Source organism: Hyla sarda, chromosome 6 (assembly GCF_029499605.1).
Source record: "Hyla sarda isolate aHylSar1 chromosome 6, aHylSar1.hap1, whole genome shotgun sequence".
NCBI classification, from domain to species: Eukaryota; Metazoa; Chordata; class Amphibia; order Anura; family Hylidae; genus Hyla; species Hyla sarda.
The window spans coordinates 275,461,702-275,479,427 of record NC_079194.1 but is presented as its reverse complement, the minus strand read 5'-3'; the positions used below and the strand labels follow the sequence as shown (position 1 = coordinate 275,479,427).

The 17,726-nt window shown below is 44.9% G+C and overlaps 1 protein-coding gene across 2 annotated transcripts in view; it reads right to left on the bottom strand.

The window, feature by feature from the left end:
- PC (pyruvate carboxylase) overlaps positions 1–17,726 on the bottom strand; it is a 537,865-nt gene that overhangs the window by 6,637 nt on the left and 513,502 nt on the right. For both annotated transcript variants that reach the window (XM_056527381.1, XM_056527380.1), the window contains exons 17-20: positions 16,539–16,783; positions 10,068–10,247; positions 2,489–2,734; positions 11–151 (exon numbers count right to left, since the gene is read on the bottom strand). In XM_056527381.1, coding sequence (XP_056383356.1) covers positions 11–151; positions 2,489–2,734; positions 10,068–10,247; positions 16,539–16,783 — 812 coding nt within the window. The remainder of the gene's footprint in view (positions 1–10; positions 152–2,488; positions 2,735–10,067; positions 10,248–16,538; positions 16,784–17,726) is intronic.

Below are 17,726 nucleotides of genomic sequence, written 5' to 3'. Positions count from 1 at the left end.
GGCACCTCACCTTCATGGCCTGAGTATCCTTAACAAGGACGGATCGGAGTTGACCATTGAGCTCAAAGAAGACTTCCCTTTGGCCGGCCTTGTTCAAATCTCCCAGAGCTAGGGCTTTGATGTGCAGGGTTTTGCCTCTTTCCAATTCCACCTGAAAAAATGAAATAACTTATACACGGTGGAATAATAGACGAAATAGTTTGTAGCAGATGGTTTAATCATCATTTATATATGAGATTTACTCTTTGTCCATGATGGACCCGCCACTATCTGGAGATGGATTCTGAATGTATTCTATCCTTTGTCAGAGAAACTATATACAAACACAATGTGAGGCTTCACCTTGCTACTTTTTACTTATTTCAAGGTATTTATCGTTTGTGATCTCCAGCATCGCACAGGCTCATGGCATCATTCTCTGGTCATCCATTAACATTTCCTTAGACTCCTATTCCTATAACTAAAATTTATCCTACAGTATAATGTCCTATACAATGGCTGAGTGTAAAGGCCGTATGTGTTTTGTTACTGAAAAAAATAAAGATACAAGAAGCCCTCTTAAAAGTTTACTTCAGTGTTCCTGTCTGTGACTGCTATTTACCCCTATTTGACTGGTTCTACTGAGCTAATCTCCCACAAGTGGTTTACTGTATTGGTATTTTTTGGAGTGGTTTAGTGTGACCATATTATTTATATTGGTTTACTGTGGTGGTATTATTTGTGGTGGTCTACTGAGATGATATTATTTGTTGAGATAATTTATTGTGTCTGTATTATTTGTACTGGTTTTCTGGGTCTGTATTATTTGTACTTGGTTTCTGTGTTGGTATTATTTGAAATGGGTTTCTGGGTTGGTATCATTTGTACTGGGTTTCTGTGTCAGTACTAGTCTATAAGTTCTGGTCTTCCATGAATGTATAATCGGTACAGATTTTCTGCATCAATGTTATCAATACTGTATTTGTAGGTTGGTGTAATTTGTAGTGGTTTTCTGGGTCAGTCTGTATTATTTGTTCAGTTTTTCTCTGTTGGTATTATTGATACTGGTTTTCTAGGTAAGTATAATTTATACTAGTTTTCTGGGCTGGTATTGTTTACACTAGTTGTCTGGGTCGGCATTATTTATACTGGTTTTGGAGGTCGATATTATTTATACTGGTTTTCTAGATTAATATTATTTGTACTGGTTTTCTGGGTCTGTATTTTTATACTGGTTTTAAGTGTCAGTGTTATGGTGATACAGGATCTGTCTTGAAATGCATAGATGGTTATTGACAACACTTTATTAAACTATGCTCTTAGAAACACACATTACCATGAATCCCATTTTATGTGTTTGTTTTAAACGGATGTGCAGCTGTACGTGTATCTACAATATTTCCATTACTGTATTTAGAGGATTTTTATGCAATTTCGGTGACTAATTGCTCTATTCCCTTTAATGGGATATGAACTCTGAAGATTGTGTAGGTATACTAAGTTTTCCTCAATTATTTTTGTTATTGCTAACTTTATCTATGCATCATTATGAGATACACAGACTGTATTATAGGAATGTAAAAGGAAAAATTACTTCCTATCATCGACGCATCTTTAGCCGTCACTACATCAGTCATGTAGGCAATCAGCAGGTCCGGATTCGCAATGTAGCCAAGAAATGAAGCCACCTGGTTAGAGTAGCTTTAGCATACCCACAGACATCTTAGGATAGGATATAACTGTTGGGACATGCCGAGTGCTGCACGGAGATTGCGCAGGCCGGGGGGGGGGGGGGGGGGACCCCCGCAATCAGACATCTTATGCCCTATCCTAAGGATAAGATGTCTATGGGCGGAATAACCCTTTAAGTATTTGGTATATTGGTTGCCCGGGAATGTTCTTTAAGTGTTAAACAAAAATATTCAAGCCTTAGAATGCATCATTCCAAATGGTGAAATGCTGCTGTGGACATTCAGGCGGCTGAAGGCTACGGTCTTTAAAGTGTTAAAAACTATGCATTTCAGGACTGCGTCATTACTAAATTATAGGGTTATATATCTTCTATGATATTTGTTTGTGACGCCCAACTTGTCCTTATTCAACTACTACCAACATGACATTACTATTGTCATATGGATTTCTATTCTCGTTTACATTATGGCTCAAATGACCAAGACCCCTTGTACGGTGGTTATTAAGTACTTTTAGCATCTTTCCTCCGTTAACTTAAAGAGCAAATCCAGATGAATAGGAAACATAGGTTGCCCAAATAAGCCTTAGGCTGAATTAAGACATATATAATGTGGCTACATTTCTGTGTCTATAATAAGGCCACAATACCTATGACTTTCACAGTCAAGTCAGAATGCCATCTTCCTGATTATATATATGTATAACTAGGTATCTTGAAAACAGTAGCTACCATAATACTAAAAAGAATGCAAATATGGATCTATTTTATTTTTTTATTTTTTTTTTATAATTTACAATAATTTACAAACCCACATACCTCAAATTCCTCAGCAATTTTAGGTCCCTCCAAGAAGAGGCGCGTGTTAAGACATTCCACTGGACCAAACTGAGTGCTAAAGTCTTTGTACTCCTCAAATACTTTAGGATACATAGCGGCAGACATAATATCCTCTGGGGTGATATCGTCATACTTGCTCTTCAACCCTTCTTCCAGCTTAGTAAAATCCATTGGTGGCAAAGTGGCCCCAGGTCTACCTTCAATGCGTGGCAGATCTTTCAAAACCTTTATATGGAGATGAGACAATGTAAGTAAAGCCACTCGAAAAGCTTCATTATCAGGTCTGTACTAATTGAGTGTCACTCAACTGAGCTAAGTTCTTCAATATATATATATATATGGAAATAAGGATATATGCAATCAGGAAATCTATTGAAATAATTGTAATAAAACTATTAATATATTCTAAATATCATCACCAATTATATTGTAATTGTAACTGACTGAGCTCCATCCTAAAGAATATTAGGAATGGCTATTTGCTAATAAGCAACGATCCCTACATTTTTTTAAAATATATTTTTATTGAATAATTTTATAACAAACAGAGCAAATCAGTGTAAACAGTGAGTGTCACATAAAAGGTCACAAGTAACAATAAACAAGGAAGGAATAGAAAATCATTTAAGGCACGTGGTAGTCAAGGTGAAAGTATCTGAATGTCCTTGAGTCTCCAGTGAACTAAAATGCAAAAAAATAAGAATTGTCTCCTCCTACCTCTATCCGCAGATCAATTCCTAACCCCCCCCCTCCTCCACAAAAATATGTGGCGCAATGACCCGAACCATAGGCTCATAATTACAGTTGAAGCCCCCCCCCCCCCCCCCTTCAATGCTCAGTGGATTTTGCAGGGAGTAACAATGCAAGAGTAGAATTGGTTGATCGGATCAATCATCAGGTATGCGAAGCACACCAAGGGAAGCTCGCAGAGCCTCCAAACTGTACCACGTGGTGTACCGGAATGGGCAAACAATTTTCGCAATCCCCTGAGAGTCAGAGTTACAATGAAAGATTTCTATTTCTAAAAGAAACTCTTAGAGTCATGATAGTGTTTGGCATCCAATCTGTCCACCTCCAAGAAGATCTTTAGTTGAGAAACCAGCATTAGCAAATCCGGAGTGACTGAGTCTAACCATTTGGTAAAAAGGCAGCGTAACACTGAGTCCGTCTCCTCTCCCCCTCAGGTGGGCGTAGGTTGTGGAACAAAAAGGATTGGGGAGTGAACTGGAGCTTCACTCGCCAATAATCTCAAATGTACTTCTGAACCATCTTCCAATACTTCACTGTGACCACGCATTCCCAAACTCCATGATAAAGATTTGTGAGTGGGGTTTTGCATTTGGGGCAGTTAGTAATCCTGTAAGGAAAGGATGAGGAAGGCAGAATGTTAAAACCATAGAAGGCTGCATGTGCCATTTTAAAGTATGTTTCTCTCCATCGTTCATTGATAACATTCTTGCGCATAGCTTCCCAACCCCCCCAGGATGACGTCAGTGATGTTGTCGTCTCCATCACACCTCTCCCATGTGCAGAAAATCCATTCATGGTCAACTTACAAAAAATGGTTGCGAAAAGCTAAATAGAGATAAGATATCTATGCCCTCCGTACATTCTCGCCTGTAATCTCCTCTAGAGAGTAAGTCGGAACTTCCCTTGTGAGGTCCCCGAGTCTGGATGAACAGAAAGTGTATACCTGATTGGCATAGAGGATGTGAGAGTGAGGGAGCCCAAAGGAATGTAAGATCTCTCCTGCAGTAAGTCACCTACGTTCTTCACTATGAATGAGATCTCCCACTGTCGTGACCCCCCTAGAGGCCCACAGTAATAGCCAAGAGGAGGTCCTACCCTGCGGAGACTTTGGATGATCAAGAAAGGGCAAGGGGAGAGAAGGAACGGGAGGCTAAGATAGCGGCAGGGATTCCCATCGTTTCAGCTCTGCAAAAATGCGCTTAAAAAGAAGGACACAGTTCAGCATATACAGTGTGTCAGGTGTCTTCCCTATACGTATGCCCAAATATGTTATGAAAGAGGGGGCAACTGCCTCCCCTAAATTATCCGTCTCGGACAGCCATCTAAGATAGACCGTTCCCAAGGGCAAAATCATGCTTTTAGCTGCATTAATCCTGTAGCCGCTGAAACTCCCCACATAGGACAGGTAGTCTAGTATTTTGGGGACAGCCTCACGTGGATTACTAAGGTATAAAAGCCCATCATCTGCGAACATACACAATTTGACTTCTTGAGATCCCACCGGTATACCCCGATAGAGGTCAGAGGAGAGGAGAGACCACGCCAGGGGTTCGATTGCTAAATAGAGCAATAGGGGTGAAAAAGGGGAATCCCTGGCGAGAACCTTTTGCTAATGAGATGGGGCCAAAAAGTTTACCCGGGGTGTACACACTAGCTGTGAGACCATCATAAAAGCCTGACAATAAAGGAGCTAAATCTGCCGTTGATACCAAATTTGGTCAGCACCAGTCTCAGCGGACGTTATCAAATGCTTTTTCCGCATCAAGTGTAAGCAGGGCAGTATGGGAAACTGATCGAGACAGGCGCTGAGTACTATCCATAACTACCAGGAACTTCCTAATATTCATGACAGCTGAGCGAGTTTCAACAAAACCCACTTGATGATCCCCTAATCAAGAATGGTATAAAAAAAAAAAAACACCAATCAATCTGCCAGGATTTTTTATAACAATTTCACGTCCTGGTTGATCAGAGAGATAGGATGATAGGATCCTGGGTCCAAGGGATCCTTGCCTGGTTTAGGGACCACTTTGATATAAGCTAGTTTAGCTGATTAAGATATGACCCCAGTTTATAGAATTTTGTTAAAGTAGCAAGTTAAAGGGGGAACCACTTGATCTAGCAGGGGTTTGTAAAACTCACTGGGATACCCATCCGTCCTGGCGATTTGCCATTTGCAAGAGATCAAATACCTGCCGCTACCTCCTCCTCCATTATTGCTCCACTAAGCTCCTGACATTGGTCTTCAGACAGTGCTGGCAGCGTGAGACCATTCAGAAACCTCACTCCCTCATCAGTAAGGGGTGCGGGGAGGAGTTAAGGTCAGTATAATAGGAGCCCATGATAGCATTAAGGGAGTGCGGCTCTTGCCAGATATGGCCCTGTTGATCCCTCAAGGCTAAAACATGCGTAGGCGCGTAAGATCCCTTCGCTATTCAGGCAAGGAGACGACCAGTCTTGTTACCATGCCAAAATATATCGGCCTCAAGGTGGGACCTATAGATCCTCTCCTTCCTATCCAACCACAACTCATATGCCGCTCGCGCCTCCGTCCATTTAAGCCTGTTAGCCGAAGTGGGGAGGTCAGAAAACTAGATTAAGCCCCTCGGTAGTTCTTGGAAGGAGTCATCTTTCGCCAGAAAGTATAGAAAGCGCCACAGGAAACAGGAGCCCTTACGACAACTGGTGCATGATCTGAAATGACCAGATCCTGGACATCCAGAGCACAGGACTGATCAAGAAATAGTCAATTCGGGACCAAGAGGTGTGTACCCACGGTCATCTGGGCGTCTAGTAAACCCTTTGAGTCAGAAAAGGGGGGAGTACCTTGTCACTCTGGCATACGGTCACTGGCGGCAAGGAGGAGCTTCTACAGTCTATCAGAGGGTCAACTATTGAGTTTGTCACCACCCCCCCCCCCCCCCCAGGAGCGTCAGTGTCTCAGTAGTGCGGTTGATGGTATCTACTAGAGAACGAAAAAAAGAATTGTTATCTCCATTAGGAGCATAGACATTGTATAAACTGTAGGTATTTCCATGATGCTCAAATTTAATAGGAGACATTCATCCCTCCATATCGTGTTCATGGGAGAGTAAGCGGTGAGCAAAAGACTTGTGAATCAGTGTCAGCACTCAAGACTTGCCATTGGCTGCCGGGCTACCCAGGGCCTTGCCCACCCAAAGCTTCTGCATTCTCTGAAAGTCTGGTTCCATACGATGAGTTTCCTGTAAGAGAGCAATGTCAGGATGCAGACGTTTCAGAAAGCGCAGAACCTTCATGCGTTTCTGAGGGGAACGCAGCCCCTTCACATTCCAGATGATAATTCTACACATGATAAACTAAGAACCCTTCCGGGTGTGGTAACGGGACAGCATAGTGTAGAGCAAGTAGCTGAGAAGAGGGGAGGGGAGGAGAGGAGAGACAGTAGCATGTAGACATTACAAGAGATAGACAGAACAGTGTGACATGAAATTGACAAGATAAGGTGGAGAGCCTAGGGGCAGAGGAGCCTAGGAGGGTGGCCCACAGAGGAAGGGGGTTAACAATTAAAAACAAGAAAAAAAAAAGAAAACCCAAGAGCACAACAACGCCAGCAATGACATAACGGCGGATGTTAAGTGGGTAATGGACTTCACTTATTTCAGGCCTATGATGAAACAGAACCCCCACCCCGCACCCCAGCTGAATGTATTAACATCAATCAAGGCTGGTACCAAAAAAGAGGATGACAAGCTATGCAGGCAGTCGACCCCAAAGAGGGAAGGGATTCCCAAAACCCTTTAAAAAGGGCAGCAGCGTAGGGAGTTGTGTTCCCCTCCCTCCAGTAAAACTGATCCAAACAAAGTTAAGCGATAGCACGGGGAAGGGAGAGAGGCCATAGGCAGAGAGAGATTATCATACTATCCGTTGTGCACATCCCAATACCAACAATTTGCAGACACAATGAAGCGGGGAAGCCGCTTGAACAGTAACTAAGCAAATATGTGAAACAAGCAACCCACAGGCAGTAAAGTAGTGCAACAAATGTCAGCAGGGGACAGCTAAATCTCATAGATAAAGGAGCAACCCAACATGTGTAACAAAAGATACTCAGTCTGGAGAGGAAGATCTGCTGCTTTGGCTCCTGCTGCGACAGCCAGTCGACTTGCAATGCTTCCAGGAATCGCCTGGTGATCTTGTACAACTCCCTCTGTGTCGAAGTGGATAAAATGCAATGTCGCCTTTTCCTTTCGGAGAGTGCAAGCGACATGGCGGGGATCGGGGAAGATGAGCTGTGTCCTGCAGGAATTCTTGCAGCACTGCTTCAGCAGCTTTGGGTGTAAGAGGAAAAGGTGCCATCAGAGCAAAATACTTTCAGAGTTGTAGGATATTGAAGTGTCTCTTAGCCTTGAACAATGCAGTGCAGATTTTGCCATAAGCTCGTCTGCGTTTAGCCACATCCGCTGAGAAATCTTCAAAGATCTGCACTTTCTTGTTGCAAAAGGTGAGCGGTGAGGTACGGCGGCGGTAAGCTCTCAGGATCTCCACCTCGTCATTGTAATCAAGCAATTTCAGGATAACCTGTCGCAGGCGAGACGGGTAATCGTGATGGGACTGCGAAGTAGTAGCAGGTGCTGGACCTAGGCCAGGGGTCGGCAACCAGCGGCTCCGGAGCCGCATGCGGCTCTTTTACTCCTTTGCCGCGGCACCGCGAGTCTGTCCCGGTCACCCTCATTCCGGGACAATGCAGTGTCCCGGAATGATCTGAGCCCGTGAGCCGCCGTCACGGCATCGTCAGTTTACTTACCTGCCCTGGTGCCATCGGAGCGGAGTCTCTTCTTCCGGGGCCGCGCGGATCCTCACTGTCATGTGACAATGTAATGTGACATGACAGTGACGTCGCCGGCCTGCGCCTCAGTCGAGGAGCGCCGCCGGGAGAGGAAGACGCCACGCGAGGAGCTGGTGAGTATGTAAAGTACATTACTCACTTGACAGCAGGGCGTTAACCCCTCACCCCATGGCTGCCGCGGGGTGAGGGGTTAACGCTACCGCTGCCATGGGGTGTGGCGTAACTTAACCCCTCACCCCATGGCAGGGGCAGCGTTAACCTCTCAACCCGCGGCAGCGATAACGCTGCCGCTGCCATGGGGTGAGGGGTAACTTAACCCCTCACCCCATGGCAGCGGCAGCGTTATCGCTGCCGCGGGGTGAGGGGTTAACACTACCGCTGCCATGGGGTGAGGGGTAACTTAACCCCTCACCCCATGGCAGCGGCAGCGTTATCGCTGCCGCGGGGTGAGAGGTTAACGCTGCCATGGGGTGAGGGGTTAAGTTACCCCTCACCCCATGGCATCGGTAGCGTTAACCCCTCACCCCGCGACAGCATTAACCCCCCTCTCCCCAGTGCATTAACACCCCTCTCCCCAGCCCACCCCAGGCCTGGGCCCCAAAAAAGCCCACCCCAGGCCTGGGCCCCAAAAAAGCCCACCCCAGGCCTGGGCCCCAAAAAAGCCCACCCCAGGCCTGGGCCCAAAAAAAGCCCACCCCAGGCCTGGGCACAAAAAAAGCCCACCCCAGGCCTGGGCACAAAAAAAGCCCACCCCAGCAAAAACATATTTTACATTGTTAAGTGAAAGTCCTTTTTTTCTTCAGATTGACAGCTGACTGCACGATTCTGTATATATAGCATTAAGGTAAGAAACAATATATGCAGTGTTATATTTGTTTTAAATGTCGCAATGGTTTTGCGACTCCCAGTTTTTTTTTTTCTTCGGAAACGGTTTCTGTTTGGCGCAGCCGGATAGCTAAGCCGCTGTTTGTGTCTTCTAATGCAATGATCATCTGTTCCGCCTCACAAAATCTCTCAGCCTAGGCTCCCAGATCAGAATGGTGTTTTCAAGTGTTTGTTGTATAGTAGGGGTGATCAACTGGACTAATGCTGCTGACAACGTCTGAAGGTCCGTAGGTGTAGACATTGAAACCTCTGTAGTGACCGCCAAAGGTTGGATCAGTTGAGTTCCTGCCTGTGCTGGGGGCCCCCCATCTTGGGAGAACAAGGGCTGACTGGGGGCAACCTCCATCGCTGAGGATTAAGCCTGTGCGTCCTGAACCATTGATGGTACCGAGGATGGAGCAGCATGACCGAAGCGGGAGCAATGGCGCAGACCCTTATATATAGCAGGGGTCTCCAGAGTTGCCAGTCTGTGTGCGGTGTCCGTCACTCCCTTGAGATAACTGTGTGCGCCCTGAGCCCTGCACTGCATGCACAAGATGGCGGGCGCTGCAGTGCAGGAGGAGAGAGCCGCCGGGAGCCGTGCGGCCACATGGAGAAGCTGCCGCTTGCACTCTGGCAGAAGGTCAGGGGACTGCTTGTCCCGGTTGAGGGACAGAAGCTCTGTCTCTGTGCTCCTCACATGCCCGTGCCTGAACCTGAAGTCAATCCCTACATTTTAACTAGAGTTGAGTAAATATTCACTAAGATTCGCCAAACCCAATTTATTTAACCTTGTAAAAGTCGTTCCTCTTTCCAAATGTTCCGATTGCCTGGAGAAGTCTGGTATGAGACAGTCCAGCATTTGATTCCAGACTTCTTTGGGGAATCTGAACACTTGGACGAATCTCAGTTTTAACTCAATTAACTCTTATGAATAAATATCCTGCTTCTATCTTATGACATTATATACATAAAAGTGTGTTGAGTTCCCAAAGCAACATGTATAAATGTCACGTATCAACTTAACATTGTAAATAAACAATATCTAGAATGCTTTGAAATTTACATTAACCTTAGCATACAACTAAAAAGTTAGGTAGCCATGAACTTTCTTACCTTTGAACGCAGTGGTTCAGGGAAACCACCATAAGGAATTCCCACATAACCTTGCAGGTATTCCACTACAGAGAGTGGGAAGGAGAGCTCATCCGCCATATTTTCAACCTCTTCACGAGACAAGCCATTGTGCACCATAAACTGTGCCAAGTCACCCACAATCTTTGAGGAAGGTGTTACCTAGTTAAAAAACAATAAGAAGATATTATGTATTTATCATTGAACAGTACAGGTAGTCTTGATATTATTAGAGACAACCTCAGAAGACCACTGCTGATCTAGTCCAGATTTTTCGAGGATAGACATTTGAATCCTTTATCACATCACCTCCTAAGCAGACGGCTTCTTTAAAAGACTACAGTACTTCCATAACAATTTTTCATAGTCAAAAGAGGTTTCACTATGTTTGTTAAAGGACTTTGCTAGGTAAAATTTTTGGATGGCCAATCCTCAAGATAGTGAGTTGCCAACACCTGGCACCCCCGCGGATCCACAGTTTGCTCAAGCCACGTCACCCACATACAGAAAAAAACTGAGCCAGACTTTAGTACAAAGAAAAACATTCCAGCTCCCCCTCTTGATCTGCCTTTATGCATGGACAGCTGGGAGACTTCAGACAATTTTATCCAAAGTAAAAACTCAACTGTCCGGCAGCAGATGGTCTAGATAAAACTTTTTCTTTTATTTCATCAGATTAAAAACCAGGTGCAGCACTACGGATAACACGGTCACAGTTTGATAGGTGTTAGTGGATGTGCTTGGTTACTGAAATTCAGCTCCAGTTGAAATAAATGACAGCTGAGCTGCAGTAACACTGCACGGCCACTACACAATGTAGAGAGCTGTCTATTTCTAGCTCTGTTTCTTTCTCTATGCTGGCACCAAGGATCTGGGTAAACATCTGATCAGTGGTGGTGCCAAGTGTCAGAAACTCACCAATCTAATATTGATCACCTATTCTGAGAATAGGTCATCAATAAAGTTTGCCTGTGAAATCTACTTAACATTTATTATGAAATTCAAAAAAATTCAAGCCAATAAGCCTAAAGTGGTCTAAAACTGTTGTAAAAAAACTTGATTGTCTTCAAGGCCCAAAATTGAGCAGCAATGCTACAAAATACCAATAGCTTAAAGAGGAACTCGGTACGAGTAACCTGGCACTCAAAGGGTAACTCTACTCCTAGACATCTTATCCCCTATCCAAAGGTAAAGGAATAGGGGATAAGATGTTTAGGGGTGGAGTACCCATTTAACAACTTATCCCCTATCTCCTGCTAGATCGACACTCCCCCTCCATGCATCTCTATGGGAGAGCCAGAGATATACGAGCACTGTATCTCTTAGCTCTCTCATAGAGATGCATCGAGTTGGCGCATCAACCACCGCTCTATGAGGTGGTCGACACAGCTCTGTGCACGGATCGTGGCTGACCCGAACAAGGGGAGATCTGGGGCTCCCAGCAGGAGATTGCAAGGGATAAGTTAAGTACTAGCGTTCCCCTTTAAATATGATAAAGTGTCATTTAACAAAACTTTTGACATGTTACAGAGACATACCAAAAGTTTTGATTGGTCGGGGTCTGAGAGTTCAGACTCCCCAGCGAATGTTAGAACAAGTGGAGAAAAGCTTGCAGCTGTGCACTTCACTCCCCGGCTCACTGTGATCTCTGTAGCTTCATTAGAAGTCTAAGCAGCTTGTCTAGTGCAACTGCAGAGATCTCAGGGAGTCCAGGGAGTGAAACGCCCAACCGAGATCAATCCAGCACTCAGTCCCTGACCGATCAAAACTTTTGACATGTTTTTGTGACATTCAATGAAAAAAATTCCAATGAGACTGCACCACTGCTTGATATAGAAAAGCACAGATAAAGGGTAGAGATGTTGTTATTGTAATATGTACATATACTGTACTATAGAAGCACTGAAACGATAATATTTGCTCCTCCGGTGAGGTTGGTTTATGAAGATGCTTAATTACTAGTAGGGTCCATTGCCGATAAATTAATTGATTAATCAATGAATAAGGAAAAACTAAAACAGTTTTTTGGGGGGGCTTTACTTAAAAAAAAAAAATGTACAGTCGGCATATATTGTTTCCTCTGTGCCCCTATTATTACCTGGCTCAGTGTTTCCCAAACAGGGTGCCTACAGCTGTTGCAAAACTACAATTTCTAGCATGCCCTTCAGCACTGCGCTCCACCCTCCAGTCAACCGGCTCCCAGTAGGAAATATTAAGTTTTGTGTGGTGATTTCATATTCTACTCCGGGAGCTCTAATTGGTCAATCAATGCTGACCAATCAGAGCTCCCAGCGGGGAATATGACATCACAGCACTGTAACTTTATATGCCTGCGCTGGGAGCCGGCGGAGCGCAGTGCCACCCACAGAAGTGCAGCACTGACCCAAAAAAGTTGTTACAAATAACGCCAGCATTATGACATTTGTAACTCTTTCTTAATATCAACGAATCGAAGCTCGATTAATCGATGATAGAATTTGTCGTCAACGAATCCAGCTATCGATTTTTATCGAAAATATTGATTAACCGTTGCAGCCCCAATTATTAAAGCTGCTATTTTTCTTATCATTGGTCATAATCTACATGGTTGTTAACATGAAGTAATTTTTGCTTATCTTTTATTGCACCTTCCTAAGCAATTAGAAACTGCAGCCAATTAATTTAAGATAAGAATCTGTCAGGAAACATTAATTAGAATGAATTATAAAGCGACTTAAAGAACTTGGATACATTCATTCCGATTCCCACTATTCCATGTGAATACTGCTTTAAACCAGGGCTATATATGCACTGAAAGGTGGAGAGACCCCTATTAAGAAAACCAGCACAGTGGACATCTCCCTGGTGGGTCACAGATGTCTCGCAGCATACGGCACACAAAGTTTATGATCTATTAATAATCAAGATAGAAGTAATTGAATTTTTTAACACTATTCCAGCACAGATGACCAGTTCTAAAACTCAATGATCAAAATCCTTTAATAAGGCTCGTACTCTGATCTCCCCAGGATATAACAGTGTAGTAAAGCAAACAGCTCATAAACAGTGACCAACCAGGCGGTGTCTACCTTATTTGTATTGTAGATTAATTCACCTAGTGACATAGCATGAAACTGCAGTCAATACAACAATAACTACATAAGGTGAAAATAAGGGAGGTGCAGTGGTGGTGGGTTCCCTGGGGGGCTCCTGTACAGGGCTTCGGCTCTCCTAATGCACACTTCATACCCATGTCAGCTGGTCGAAACATGTCCCCTCTAGTTATCTTTATGAGAGAGACGGAGACCAACGAACACCGTTTCTCCGCTTCTCTCATAGAGGTGAATGGATGGGGGTGTATTTCGACCAGCTGATGTGCTGGGTGCTAAATGTCATTAACAGGGGCGGAGCCGGAACCCCATTGGGGAGACCCGCAGCGATAAGACCTATCATGCACATAAAGGGGTACTCTGGTGAAAAACAATCAGTTGGCTCCAGAAAGTTAAACTGATTTGCATATCACTTCTATTAAAAAAATATAAATTATTCCAGTACTTATCAGCTGCTGTATGCTCCAGAGGAAGGTAAGTTGTTCCTTTCTGTCTGACCACAGTGCTCTCTGCGCACACCTCGGTCCATGCCAGGAACTGTCCAGACCAGGAGAGGTTTGCTATGGGGATTTTCTTCTACTCTGGGCAGTTCCTGACATGGACAGAGGTGTCAGAGAGCACTGTGGTCAGACAGAAAAGAAATTCAAATAGAAAAGAACTTCCTCTGTAGTATACAGCAGCTGATAAGTACTGGAAGGATTAAGATTTTTTTAACAGAAGTAATTTACAAATCTGTTTAACTTTCTGGAACCAGTTAATATGAAAAAAAAAAAATAAATAAATAAAGGTTTCCACCGGAGTACCCCTTTAACATTTATATACTGAACATTTTGGGAGTTTTAAGTATAGAATTATCTGGGCACGGAGTAGCAAGACTATTTATACAGTGCATTTTGAGGCTAAAAAAAATGATGCTTGTATTTTCAAACAAAATGAGCTTCAATGTTGTGTTTGCTGCAGAACAGCACCATTTCTAAAGATCTTGGGCTTAGAAGGAAAACGTGATTTTATAACTTTGCAAACTCATCCGCTAAGAGATAGGTATCATTTGTTTTGCCTTCCTAGCAGTTATCTGTCCATATCTGCATCTCTGAGCATGATATACAGCTGACAAATTCCTTTTAACATGTCAAATTATGGGATGTAAAACAGGCATAAAATAGCATAAAGTGCATGTATTACGCCTGAATTAAATGACATGGCACTTCTTTTAAGTGCTGTAAAAACAAAAAAAAATTGTGCAATGTTTTACAAATTTGATTAATGTTTGGTGGGAAAACAATTACTAATGTAAAAGAGGTGTATTTTAAAGCAACATTGTAAAAAATAATGTATACTTTTAAATACTAGAATAAACTAAATTGGTAAGGCCCCCGGCAACAACACCCAGCTGTCTAGACAACCGCCTTTAGATTATGAGTGAAATTAGGCAAATACATTATAAATTTGGGATAAACTGGTTGCCTAGTATGGGTATCTTTTAGAGATGAGCGAACTTACAGTAAATTCGATTCGTCACAAACTTCTCGGCTCGGCAGTTGATGACTTATCCTGCATAAATTACCGTATTTTTCGCTCTATAGGACGCACCGGCGTATAAGGTGCAAAATCTAAAAAATGTAAGATTTTGAACCCAATAGGGGTCTTCAACCTGCGGACCTCCAGATGTTGCAAAACTACAACTCCCAGCATGCCCGGACAGCCGTTGGCTGTCCGGGCATGCTGGGAGTTGTAGTTTTGCAACATCTGGAGGTCCGCAGATTGAAGACCACTGCATAAGAGGTAATACTCACGTGTCCCCGCCGCTCCGGACCAGTCACCGCTGCCCTGGATGTCGCTCCATCGCTGTCGCCGTGTCCCCGTCGCTCCGGAACGTCTCTGCTGCCGGCCGGGTATCCTCGCTCTCCGTCATCACGTAGTTACGCACGGCAACGCACGTACTCAACGACGTGATGACGAGGAAGGAAAGCGCCGGCCATACAGGGGATCCCTGAACGGAGGAGACACCGAGGAGGCAGGTAAGGTCCCTCCCGGTGTCCTGTAAGCACTAACCCGGCTATTCAGTCGGGCTGTTCGGGACCGTCGCAGTGAAATCGCGGCGGTCCCGAACAGCCCGACTGAGCAGCCGGGTTAGTGTCACTTCCCCTTCAGACGCGGCGGTCAGCTTTGATCACCACGTCTGAAGGGTTAATACAGGGCATCACCACGATCGGTGATGTCCTGTATTAGCCGCGGGTCCCGGCCGTTGATGGCCGCAGGGACCGCCGCGATAGGGGTGTATTCGCCGTATAAGACGCACCGACTTTTCCCCCCCAGTTTTGGGGAAGGAAAAGTGTGTCTTATACGGCAAAAAATACGGTAGTTCAGCTTTCCGGTGCTCCGGTGGGCTGGAAAAGGTGGATACAGTCCTAGGAGACTCTTTCCTAGGACTGTATCCACCTTTTCCAGCCCACCGGAGCGCCTGAAGGCTGAACTAATTTACGCAGGATAAGTCATCAACTGCCGAGCCGAGAAGTTCGTGACAAATCGAATTTACTGTAAGTTCGCTCATCTCTAGTATCTTTTATACCAGTACATCTTATATAACTAGCTGTTCTGCTCAATACCTGGACTGGCACTAAGCTCCCGTATAGGATTTCTTATCTAAGGATTCTTTATTATCCAGATAAAAAATAAATAAAATACATTTAGGTAAAGAGTATGGCCCCTTTATTGACTAGAACAAAAGGTAATAATTACCAATATTTGAATGTCAATGTCATTGAACGTTGCTAGTATTGGTGAACGTAATGACAAAGACAACACAATACAAATAAACCACTACCGCATTGTCTGTGGAGCTGTAATATCTGCCATCTAACCCATGCACTTTAATAAAAGCAGCTTTAGGCTGGGTTCACACCACGTTTTGTTAAATGCGGTTCCTGTATACGGCTGAGAGGAGGGGGGCGGGGCTTAATCGCGGCGCCCGCACTCAGCCGTATTCGGCAACCGTATTTAATGTATGTCTATGAGCCGACCGGAGTGAACCGCAGCCTCCGGTCGGCTTCGTTTTCGGCCGTATGCGGTTTCCCGACCGTAGGCAAAAACGCGGTCGACCACGTTTTTGCCTGTGGTCGGGAAACCGCATACGGCCGAAAATGAAGCCGACCGGAGGCTGCGGTTCACTTCGGTCGGCTCATAGACATACATTAAATACGGTTCCCGAATACGGCTGAGTGCGGGCACCGCTATTAAGCCCCGCCCCCTCCTCTCAGCCGTATACGGGGACCGTATTTAAGAAAACGTGGTGTGAACCCAACCTTACTAAGGTTTTACCGGATGCTTATTGACCTTCGTAGCCATAGCAAACACGTGGGGTTACCTTGATAACATCTCCAAGAAGTTTGTTGGCTTCGGTGTAAGCCTTCTTCACCTCCTTGAACTTGTTCCCCAGCCCCATGCTGTGAGCCTGGAAATGCAGGTTGGTGTACTGGCCTCCAGGGATCTCATTCTCATACACATCAGCATTTCCAGATTTCATGGTTGCTGTACAGTCAAAGGCAGAGTAGAGACCTCTAGCGACTTCCCAATACTCACTATAGTCAAATACCTTATCCAGCTGGATTCCTAAGTAGAGAGGGAAATAAAATCACAGTGCTTAATACAAAATCACTGAAAATACATTAAAGAGGTACTCCGCTGCTCAGCATTTGGAACAAACTGTTCTGAACGCTGGAGCCGGGAGCTCGTGGTGTCATAGCCCCTCCCCCTCATAATGTCACGTTCCGCCCCTCAATGCAAGTGTGACGTCATGAGGGGGCGGGGCTATGATGTCACGAGCTCCCGGTGCCGGCTCCATCGTTCGGAACAGTTTGTTCCAAATGCTGAGCAGCAGAGTACCCCTTTAAAAGGGAATGTGTGCAACTATACCACTCTTCTGTATGAGCTTATCGCAAGTCATCTTCATTCATGTTATGAATTACCATAAGATTAAAAGTTATTCTCTTTCCACAAGATAGGACTCCCTCTGATTTCAATAATGGAGGTCAACTGTCTCAAACTTTATTCATTCTCTATGCTCTCTTTGCTGAGCACTTTACTTGGAGCCCAGAAGGGCAGATACAGTGACCCCCCCGACCTACGATGGCCCCGACATACGATCATTTCAACATATGATGGCCTCTCAGAGGCCATCGCATGTTGAAGGCAGCATCAACATACGATGCTTTTGTATGTCGGGGCCATCGCATAAACGGCTATCCGGCAGCGCAGACTGCTTCAGCTACCACCGGATAGCCGTTTAAGGTGCCCCGTGTGGTCCGGTGTTGATCACTCACCTGTCCCCGGCGCTCCGGACCGTCCTCTTCAGGATCCCCTGCATCTCCGTCGCTCTCCTGCGTCGTCATTACATCGCCGCACACGCCGTCCCGTCATCCAATAGGACCGGCGTGCGCAGCGACGTGATGATGGCCATGAAGAGCGACGATCCTGGCCAGCAGAGATGGTCTGGAGTGGCGGGGACACCCCGGGGACGCAGCGAAAGTGATGGAGGGTGACATCCAGGGCAGCG